Source organism: Arachis duranensis, chromosome 6 (genome assembly GCF_000817695.3).
Source record: "Arachis duranensis cultivar V14167 chromosome 6, aradu.V14167.gnm2.J7QH, whole genome shotgun sequence".
Taxonomy (NCBI): domain Eukaryota; kingdom Viridiplantae; phylum Streptophyta; class Magnoliopsida; order Fabales; family Fabaceae; genus Arachis; species Arachis duranensis.
In genome coordinates, this window is record NC_029777.3 from 78,948,376 (window position 1) to 78,960,339 (window position 11,964).

General features: G+C 30.7%; 1 protein-coding gene across 1 annotated transcript in view; it reads right to left on the minus strand.

Annotated features, from left to right (window-relative positions):
- LOC107494251 (alpha-L-arabinofuranosidase 1-like) overlaps positions 1–11,964 on the minus strand; it is a 22,147-nt gene that overhangs the window by 8,446 nt on the left and 1,737 nt on the right. Inside the window, 6 exon segments of the mRNA XM_052263070.1 lie at positions 1,394–1,538; positions 4,055–4,107; positions 4,311–4,356; positions 4,481–4,641; positions 4,753–4,822; positions 10,507–10,660. Coding sequence (XP_052119030.1) covers positions 1,394–1,538; positions 4,055–4,107; positions 4,311–4,356; positions 4,481–4,641; positions 4,753–4,822; positions 10,507–10,660 — 629 coding nt within the window.

The window sequence follows — 11,964 nt, forward strand, 5'->3', positions numbered from 1 at the left end:
TTTGTCACCTCCTCTCTCTCTCTCTCTCTCTCTCTCTCTCTCTGATCCATTCTCTCAGCCTCTCAAACTCACTGTCTGTTGCATCACTTTTTTTATCTCTCAGCAGTAGCGGCATCTCCAGCAATGGTGAGTTTCAACAGCAACTTTTACGTTGATATACTCTGTTGCTTCTCTTCTTCCAACATTGATATGCTCCTCTTCTCCTCTTCTTCCTTTATGAAAAATTTTGAATCTTTAATTTAGGAATTAGGTTGGGATAAAGTCACTTATCGCTATTTGCCTTTTTAAAAGAACCTTTCTTTTTTTCTTTTAATTCCAGCTAATTAATTAGTTCTTGAAATTAATGAATGTGTTTTGTGTTAGTTGAATTTGATGTTTGGTAGTCGAAAAATTTTGGTTTGATTTGCTAATTTTGTGGTATATTGTTGTAGCTTGTTTCAAATTAGAAACATATTTTGTAGAAAGCATTGTTGTTAGGACACTTTGAACAAATTTTCAGCTAGTTAATTAGTTCTTGGAATTAATGAATATGTTTTATCTTAGTTGAATTTGATGTTGTTATGTCATGAATTATAATCACTGTTTTGATTTAGTAAGAATGTTTATTATTATTATTTGAAGAAGAACAAGAAGAAAAAGTGAAAAAGGTGGAAGAAAAATGAAAATAATGGTGTGAGTGGAGGTAAAAAAAAAGGGAAAAAAGATTTATGTCCTATTATTTTGAAGAAGAGAGACTAATTTGTTCCGTTTTAAAAATTTTCGACATGTACATTTGTAACAGTCAAGTCAGTACAATAAAAATCATATCAAATTTTTTTATTGGGTATAAGGGACCTATATGAATGGAGGGATATATATATATATATATTCTACTTTTAAAGAGGTCATAGACTTATAAATATTTTTAAATAGTGAGGAATAAAAATATTCGTAAAAATTTGTTATTTTTTATTTTTTTCTCATTTAGTTAATTTTTTTACTATTTTAATGTTGGTTAAGGGTTTTAGTAGGGAATTGTTATGATTGAAAAAAATACTCCAAATTAAAATGTTATTTCTAACTAAAAAATAAGTATACATGATAATGACCATTCATGCAATTAAAATTAAAGCAATGCACAAGTCACACAACCATATATAAAATAAGAAAAAATATAAGGGTCAGTAATTTTATTGCATTTTGGCTAGCATGTAATCAGTAGAAAAAGGTGAGCCATTGAATGAAATTTCATACCAATCTTATACTATTAAATCATCATTGATAGCTAGTTAATGACTACTAATCACAAATATTACTGGTCCTAGTATTACTCATAAAATAATATTAACTCGTGGTACAGATGATAAATTTAAAAAAGGACACGAAAAATTAGGGGGAAAGAAATAATGCATGCCTTGGTAGTGTTGCTTTCCACAATTTTCATTTCCAATAGCGACATATTTTAGGTCAAAAGGCTTAGGGTGCCCCATAGCAACTCTAAGGGAACCCCATTGCGAAGTGGCTGCTCCTCTCGCAAACTCAATACCATCTACGGTATCCTATAATAGGGAAAAAATGTCACTAATATAATATGAAAATTTTATTTTCTTTTAAGTCTATAACAATGATTTATAGAAGAACGAAGTTAGTTTTTGCACAAATAAAAAGGCGTTTGTTGTTAGTTTTATGTGGTACTTAAGCCACAAAACTCTCCTAGTAATGTATTAATTTATTGGATTGAGTTCATTTCATTAGCTTAAAATCATAACCAATAACAATTGATACCTTAATTTGAAAAATGTATAGGGATGGCAAACGAGTTAGTCGGCACCGAATTTGATGGTATCAGAATGTTTGAACTATTAAATGGGTTCATAACAAAATATGTTTTTTAAATTTTTTAATAATTGTTAAATAGTTTTTATTTAATTTTAATTACAAATTAACTCATATATTTTATTTAATTATAAAAATTATTTTTTATTTTATAAATTATTATTTTATCATTCATCTATTATATTTATTAACAATAAAAAACAAAAATAATAACGAATTAGATCTTCGATTGATTGTATTAATTTTTTGGCAATCGTAATCGATTAAAAGTTTATCTTTTGATCTGTTACATCTCTCGAACGTTATGAAATTGTGTTTCAGAGAGAATTAATCGATTGAATTAACAAAATAATTGATTGAATTTCAGGTTTCCCATGACTCAATCGATTGGATTGAGCTTCAAGTTATCACAAAACAATCGATTGAAATTGCAAGGTAGTATGATTTTCGCAAAAATCAATCGATTGGTCATATTACCCAATTGATTGGGTAATATAAACAATTGATTGAAAGCTTCAAAACAACTTGAGATCTCACAATTCAATCGATTGGTTGTATTGCCCAATCAATTGAAGTCTTTAAAACAATATAGATTTATCCAATTCAATCGATTGGTTGTGTTACCTAATCGATTGAATTATGCACTACGTCGTTCTCATTTTTCTTATCGTTTTTATAAATTATTATCTTATTATTCATCTATCTTATCTTTAAAATTTTATTTTCAATTTTTAAGTTTTTATTTTGATTTAAATACTCTAATTTTATCTTTTTCTTCATATTAAGATTATAAATTGGTGAATAATCTATCAACAATTACTCAATCTTACAATTAGAACCATTTATCAAATAAAAATAAAAACTTAAAAATTAAAAATAGAATTTTAAAGATAAGATAGATGAATAATAAAATAATAATTTATAAACACGAGCTGGAAAATTTAGAAAGACATAATATATAGTGCAGTGCACAATTCAATACATTCGATAACACAATCAATCGATTGAATTGTGAAAATCCATATTACTTTGATGACTTCAATTGATTGGGTAACACGAACAATTGATTGAATTAGAAAAAACTCACATGCCTTGCAAAATTCAATTGATTGTGTAGCGATTCCAATCGATTGAATTTTGAAAAATCCATAAATTTAATCAATTGTATTGTATGTCCAATCGATTGAATTTTCAAGAAACACGATTTCACCAGCGTTCATGGATGTAACAGATCAATGATAAAATTCTAATTGATTAGGATTGCCAAAATATTTATTACGATTAATAGAAGATCTAATTCGTTATTGTTTTTGTTTTTAATTATTAATAAACATGATAGATGAATGATAAATAATAATTTATAAAATCATAAATAGATTTTATAATTAAATAATATATAAATAATTAATTTGTAATTAAAATTAAATAAAGACTATTTAAACGTTATTAAATAACTTAAAAAACATGTTTTGTTATGGGACCATTTAATGGTCCAAACGTTATGGAATCATCGAATCCGGTCCCGGTTTAGTCCGTCCCACTTCACCAAAAGTTCGTCATTTGGTGGGCTAGCCTGCCCGCTTAATGAAGCGGTCTCAAATTTCTATCTCGTTTCACTTAATGGCGGATTGGTGGCCCAAGTCTGCCAACTTTTATTTTTGTTTTTGTTTTTTTTTTGTATTTTAAAACATTAAATATTAAAAAAATATATAAATTTTATAAATATTTTAATAAATTTATAATTTTTAAAAATTAAAAAATTATAATTTTAAAATTTACAAATATTAAAATCTTTATAATTCTAAATATCTAGTAAACATAATCATTAATCAAATTTTTTGAAACAATATCATAGAATGGCGAGTTTGGTGGTAAACCCATCTTACCCCTTGCCGAATCCACCAAAACCCATCAGTTAGACGGTGCAAGTTAAACAAATTTTATTATAACCGTCTCAAATTTTTAACCTACTCTATTTTTATTTAGCGAGTTATTTAAGTCGGATGGGTGAATTTTGGCCCATTTATCATCCCTAAAAATACCGTACCGAGAGCCAAATGAAGCCAACAAAATTAAAAGTGGGGTGGCAACTAATGTTACTTATCATGAAGCATTCCCCTAGTGAACTTTTCTTCTAGAACTCTTTTTATGTGCTTAGGTGATAATAGTATCACCAACGTTATTATCATTTGATTAGATTCGAAGACAAAGTGGAATAAAGACTAAAAAACTAACGTACTTGCACAAAAGGCTTGATGGCGCTTGTATCAACTTCATCAGTATGGCTAATACCTTCAAAAGAATACACACAAGCAGATAATAAGATAATTTTTTGTGTGCACTAACACTTTTGTTCTGTATTATTTATTATTTATTTTATTCTGTAAAGTACTAATGTACACTGAAAATATCTAAGAATTTCTCAATAATTAATTCAACCATAATTGCTACTCACTTAAAAAAAGGTGAAACTTAGCTTGGATTTGAAAAATTACCATTGTTAAAGACCCATATTGGTTTTGCACCAATGTCCTCTGCTATCTACAAAAGAAAAAATAGTTGTCATAGTCAATTTTAAAAAAAATTATACAATTTTCTGTTTATATTTTTGTTGTATATATTTTTTATAGTATAAAAAATATATATATTTTTTATCTTCTTTTACTTTCTATCAATTACTTTTAATACTAAAAAAATAACCAAAAGCATCATCAGTCCAATAATTCCAAACATCGCCAAAGTGGCCTGGTCTCTGCTCCCATGGCCCAACACTCTCTTTCCACCTAAATGCATTACTTAGTCTTTGTCCTTCTACGAAGCAACCACCTCTTGCAACAACAACAACAATCAACAATCATTATTTATTTGCATAGCATCAATAAGAGAATTAAACTAAATCATAGATTGCGTAAAAAAATATTACAATAGCTTATATACCTGGAAATCTAATAAAGGCTGGTTTCAACTCTATCAGCATGTTGACTAAGTCTTTTCGGAAACCATGTCCCTTTGCCAATATCCAAGTTTAAAGACTTATTAATATTTATGAAGAATAAAAAATCATACTACATAGCCAATGTGGGTATTAAAAGTATTTTGAATTTACTTTGATATTAAATTTTAAAATGTAATTACCTAGCTAAGTTTAAGTAATTTTCTTGTTATTTAACTATTTATTTTTGACAAGAGACCTAATTATACCACTAACCTCAAGCTCAACTACAAGAAAAATAAGTTTCAATACACTAAGAAATTTATAAAAAAGTCATGAAGATTTTATCGATGAAAATAAACTAAATATAAAATTTTAAAATATTACCGTCAAATTTGACATTTCGACGATATATCTGTTATAAAATATGATGCTAACTAGTATTTAATTTAGCGTGAGAGTGGTTGTCAAAGAATCCAATAGTAATTTTACGGAAAAAAAAAAATTAGTATATCAATCACTGTTAGATTTTTCCTACAATAACCTAGACAATACATTTTGATTAGTGATATTTGAGTTAAAGTCAGAATTTTCTAACGAAAAAATCGACCATAAAAATAGGTCTAAGGTTTTGTCTTGAGGTATAGTTTGGTCACGTAGTACTAATTCATTAGGCACTCCTAAAATTCGCAAAATTAGTAGATAATAAATTTATAAATTAATTATTATTTAAAAAATTAGAAATATAAATTTGATAGTTTAAGATAAAACTAATTAAAATAAAAATTTTGATTCTAATTTTAAAAAATTTAATTTAAAATTGGACCGAACGAACTAAACTAAACAAATCAAGTCTAAAGACTCAACACAACTCATTTAACCCAATGAGCTTAGCTCATTCTTCCTCCTTCGTTGCTGTTCTTTCACGCTCGGGAATCATAAGGAGAGAGAAGGAAGAGTTTAAATCCTTGGCTTGATTTTCAATTTCACATAATTTTTTACTTCAAGTTCCGATTGCCGCATTGTTTGTGGCCATGCGACCAATGCGACGAGTTCTACAAAGCCCAATCCTCAATTAGGTATGAAACTCATTTCTCAGTTTTAGTGTCCTTCTCCCCAATTTCGAAATTCAATGTGAATGCATGTTGAATTTTGTATGATTTTGGTGTTTAGGTTCGAATTAGCTTGTGGGTTTTGTCAAGTTTAGCTTGTTTGAGTTGTGGGGAAGGTAAGCACCCTCAAACCCTTGGTATATATGTTGAATTAGTGAACTCTATTTTGATTATAGTGGTAGTTATGATAATAGATATAAAATTATTATTGGTGGAGTCAAGTTTGAGAATGTCGAGTTTGGGTTGAGCTTTGGAGGCTATAGGGCTGTTGGGTGAGATTTCGGAATTTTGGAAGCTTGGAAAACGTTGTATTGTAAAGTGTTTCGGGCTTTATCGAGGAATCGGCCAAGGTATGATTTTGATTTTTCATATTTAATATATAATGTCTTGTGAAATCTTATGCTGGACGACCTAGGATAAGTTGAATTACGAGTTTGGAGCATGTTTGGTGATTTAGTTGACAATGTATGTAGAATTGGTGCTGCTTGATTAGATTTAATGAATCATGATGTGAATGTGATTGTGGTTGGTGAAATAGTTTGATGAATGAAAAAAATGAATAAGAATATATGAATATTGATAAATTGATAATTGTGTGTGTATAATTGAGATTATTGGGATAAGTATAACTAATTTGAGGTATGGATGGTTGTAATAGGATATGGCCTCTGTTGGATGTGGATGGTGTCATTTTGAGTGGTAAAAGTTTGATTTTGGTAAAAGAAATTGGTAAAAATAGAGGTTTGAGTTTTGTTGAGAAAAATTGATTTTTTGCCAAACTTCGACAAGCCATAACTCGACTTCCAGACCTCCCGAATTATTTCAAACTTTTTTATATGAAAATTGGGTCCGTGAAGTTTACGCCGTTTAAAGAACAGATAAAAAAGGTTTTAAAATAAAAAGTTATGCTCGTCGAAAGTTCGGAATGCAAAACTGAAAATTCTGCAGCATTCAACATTTTGACCATTCTGCATAACTTGCGTACGCGACCAAGCCTTTTGGGTTGGGCATCTCGCGTACGCGAGAAGATGCTTGCGTACGCGAGCAATGAAAAATGCATGCCCACGCGTACGCGTGACTCCTGTTTTCAGCAAAGTTAACTTTTGTGTTTTAAAACTCAATTTCGAACCTTTAAACCTCTGTTTTTACTCCTTTAGCCCCTAGACCTTAGTGGTATGCCTAGTGATAAGGTGAAACTAGGAAGGGATGATAATTTGGGAGTGAAGTAAACGTTATTCACGAGCGTTGCGCTTTTTGGTTTAACGATTTTATTTTACCTTTTTCTTCAAAGACTACAAGATATAAAATTTTTTTCAACTATATATATAAGACTCTGCGTGGTACGATGTTACAGGACTCCTTCTATAATATGCTATCAAGCAATTTTTGTTGAGAGGCAATGCTCAGAGATTCACAGATTTCACCTATCATAGAACTATGGGGTGAGTGTATTATCACACTCCAAGACATAGTTTATCATCTCAGATCGTATACAAATGATAATCCAGTAAGTGGGTGCATGAGAGATTTTTAGACTTGGTACCATCGTCCTACTTGGGATTGGATGGAGCCGTGGAGGATATTCTTGGAGATAGACCGCCTATGGAACCACACGCTAAGAAGGAGGTATTTTCCATCAAGCTTACATGGTTTAGGGAGAAGATACAACATATTATTGTTGATGCTGAATGTTGATCCTAAATACTGTGTCAATATGCACGGTGGTACATGATGATGCTAATTGGGGAATAATTGACAACAGATAAGTCGAATAAACTTGACCATATTCACTGGTTGTCAGTGCTAGCAGATTTTGACAATTGAAAGTAGTTGTCATTGGGTCGGTGGTCCTAGTGTGGACCTATAGATTGCTATGTACTGAGACACTACAGACATTGTTAACTACATCCCATTGCAGATTAGTTGGATATGCCATAGGTTCTTTGATTGTGGACCTAACCAAAGAGATGTCCCTGTTTTTTCCTTGGATATGAGATATAAATTTATAATTTAAAAGTCGAATTTTAAATATCATCGATTATTTGATGATAGAAACTTACAAATGATGTTAATTAGTAACCAGTTGTCAAGTCTAGCACAACATAGCTGGGATCACAGGGAGGGATGACTATTGAGGTGACACCACATGTTGGATACTATGGGCTTGACCAGGTAATAATTGACAATGTGTAAATATTTAAGTGAATATATTTTTGGTTTATATAGTTAATCTTTTTGTTGATTATTCTGAGATATTAACTTCAGTTCTAGTGGACACCATATCATTAACCGAATATACAAGAGTTGTACCCCAATTGGTCCACACATCTATGTTGTCGACGGTTTGTAATGCAGGAGTCCTTTCCAACTCAGGGAAAATGATGTGGGAGCATGTATTTTTATGTTTGTGTCATTAATTAAAGTAGTCTAGTTTAGCATATATTATTATATTGTGCTATGAGTTAGTCCCACATCGCTCGAGTCATGAAATTTCCTCCTCCCCTACTAGTATAAATATGCGTATGTACCCCTTTTATTTATGAGCTGAATTGATTGAGTTATATATTTAAATAAGTTGTGTGCTTATTTTCCTCTAGGCTCTTTGAGAGTAAGAGTTGCATCCTTGACTTAGCCAACCAAGGTAGGTTCTTGGCTACTTTCACCATAGTGGGGTTGTTAACCTCGCCAAAATTGGTGTCCCAAGCGACGTCCCGGCGTTAGTTTGGTATCAGAGCAAGGTCGGTCCTCGACTTGCTCCAGTAAAATTTTATTTGGTTCGTGGGTACGGTCTTTAGTGCAGTTCTTTCACTGTTGGTACGAGTCGTTGTAAGTTCCGGATAATATTATTCTTTTCTCTTTTTTTGGTGCCTTTTCTGTTGGTGATTATCATTCATTCCCATCATTATTGTGCATCATCATAACATCGACACCAAGCATCAACCTCATTGCATAGTAGTAAAAGATGGCTCTAAAGCATAGAACTACTCAAGTGATTGAAATGAAGGAGTTACGCCGTCAAGTTAAGGAGTTGCAAGAGCAACTTGCAAAGCATGAAGCTGCTCAAAATAATCATGGCAGGCAAAGTGATGATAGTTCTTCTAGTGAAGAAGATAATGCAAATCCATTTCGTTATTCTTCTTCCTCTGAAGATTTGTCCACATGAAGAGCATGGCACATGACTCACAAAGTTAAAGACTTAGGAATCAAAATTGATGTTCCTGAGTTTGAAGGGAGACTCCAACCAGATAATTTTATCAACTGACTTTGCACAATGAAAAGAGTGTTCGAGTTAAAAGAGATTCCAGACGACAAGCGTGTGAAGCTTGTAGCAATCAAGTTGAAGAAGCATGCGTCAGTTTGGTGGGAGAATCTCAAGCGTCAGCGAGAAAGAGAAGGAAGAAGAAAGATCAAGACATGGGATAAACTGCATCGTGAGCTCAAGCGCAAGTTCCTTCCCGAACATTACAAGCAAGACACCTTCATCAAATTTCATAATAGATTGACGAAGTGATATAATATGTGAAAAATCCATAGGATAGAGCAGCGCATGGTCATAACACATCACAAGCCAGATTCCAAGCCCACCCAAGATCACTTCAGCTAGTGGCTTAGAGCCTGTAGGGTCCGATTCTTCATGATGATGTACTGGACGATCCTCGACTTGCACGCGTCTACCAGACAACATGCGACTCACAACCACTCAGCCTAGAGTTGACTTGTAGTTGCCGTCAGATACACCACCTCACAGGCAACTAGGGACTCAGCAACCACAACATGATGGTAGGAGCGGGAGGGGAGGAGATATGAAGTAGAGAGGGTGGGAGACGAGAGAGGATGAAGGAGAGGAGAATCAAGCTAGAGGTGCAGCCAAGGAGGAGGCGAAGTTTGACTGGTACGAGGAATTTGGGGACGATCGATAGCATAAGTCAATACCACTGTCACCACCAGTACCACTACCACATCAGCCGGACTCAACCTAGCTAGCTCCTTATGTAGGGACATCCATGCCAAGGCCTTCGACTGGAGTACTCGCGACACAATAATCCACTCAGCTGTTGGGTAATACACAGTCTATGTGTCTAGTCCAGAGTGGATTATTGATGCAGTGATAAGAGCTTTTTCTTGAAGAGATATGAGACATGTTCAGGACCCTTGAGATTGTGTTTTAACTCTACGAAAGAGATAAAATCTAGTAAGACATATTAGGGGGCTCCCTCACCATCTACACATCTTCGTTCGAGGTGAATACTAGTTACTGGTTCGTTGAACAACTTGGTTTACAGTATATTATTTCATTTTTAGTAGACTATCGTCTTTTAATAGACTCCTAATAACATCATCATTTTAAATATATCTCATTTATACTACCAACAAGATAGTTCTAAAAAAATATAAACGTATTTTATGAACAATGAGATATATGTAATAAATTTTGTTGTATATTTTATTAGTAGATATGTTCAAAATAATTTTATTAGAATTACCAAGAAAACTAATAAAGCAGAAAATCATAATTTTCTTCGGCATGGACAATGATTAAGTAATTGGTTAGTTTGTTTGGTGGTTATTATTAATATTATTATTATTTTTTTAAAAATTATTATTGTTATTATTATTATTATTGTTAGTATTATTATTATGACATACATTAAACGTGTCAAGGGGCATGGCAGAAACTTGGTCCAACCATATGACGCCTTTCTTGGTGGTTGTTATTTGAATGGTTGAATTAGCACTTGATCCATTCGCCTCCAACGTAGTCTCGATCCTTTTCCAGTTTGAGACTTCTGATGCAGTTTCTCTGCACCAATATCACAGATAATCAATTATAGGTATGATGATGAAAATAATAGTATATAGAGGCTATTGTCACGCCCAGTATACTTATTGTTACACTTATTTCATTTAATTGTTTTTTTTTAAATATCTTTTTATTTAATTACTCAACTTCACAAAACAAATTTTTTTTTAGTTTTTATTTGTCATCATTTGTGTTGAATATTATTGTGAAGTATGTAGGCATATTAATCTAATTGATATTAAACATAAATTAAAAGCAAACTATTATTATTATTATTATCATGTTATATCAATATTATTTGATTATTAAAATATTTTAAATAAAAATATTAAACACTATTATAGTTCTTGATTAAACACAGGAAAAATAAAAACATTAAAAAATTGTAATAATGTTCAATAAATAAATATATCCACCAATAATATCATATAATTGTTTATTAATAAAGCACTTATTATATAAACATTCAGACTTCTGATGCAGTTTCTCTGCACCAATATGTCTATCACTCTATCTAATATAATTTTTATTTATAAATACTAAGTGGTACAATATCAGATATATTTATTGGACTTTTATAATATTTTAGAGTATTTTTATAGCAATTTAATTTTTAAATTAAGAGATGAGATATTATTTAAATATATTTATTTTAAAAATAAAATGATAATAAATTATTTATATTATTTAAATTAAATATGAATATAATTCATTTATTAACTTTATAGCAAATCGTCATTTATATAACTAATGAGTTATAATTCAAATAACAATTTTTCCATACTCATCTAAGAGATTACAAATTCAAATCTCTCTATCTTTAATAAAAAAAATCGTTATTTATACAAAAAATATTTGTCCTATGACAACATAACAAACTATTTTGGTCAACATGTCTTTTCACCCCGTGAGATTTTGGTTGTTGAATTAAAAAAAAAAATTATCTTTGATTTTTTTGTCTGTAAATATTTAAATTTTTAAAAATTAAAAAATATAGTTAAATTTTTGACTTTTTAAAATTTGAATCTAAATTATCACATTTTAAAAATTCTCTCACGTGTATATTCGTATCAATAAAGTCAGTACAACGAAAATTATGTTTAATTTTTTTGTTGGGTCTGACAAACCCAAATGAACATAAAAAATTGTTATGTATAGATTTTGAAAATGTCAGAAATTTAAATATATTTTTAAATTTTTAATAACTTAAATGTCTGTTAATTAAAATGTCAATGAACTATTTGTATTTTCCTCTAAAAAAAATTAATCAAAAGGTGCTCACTGGATATTAGTAGAAGCCAATA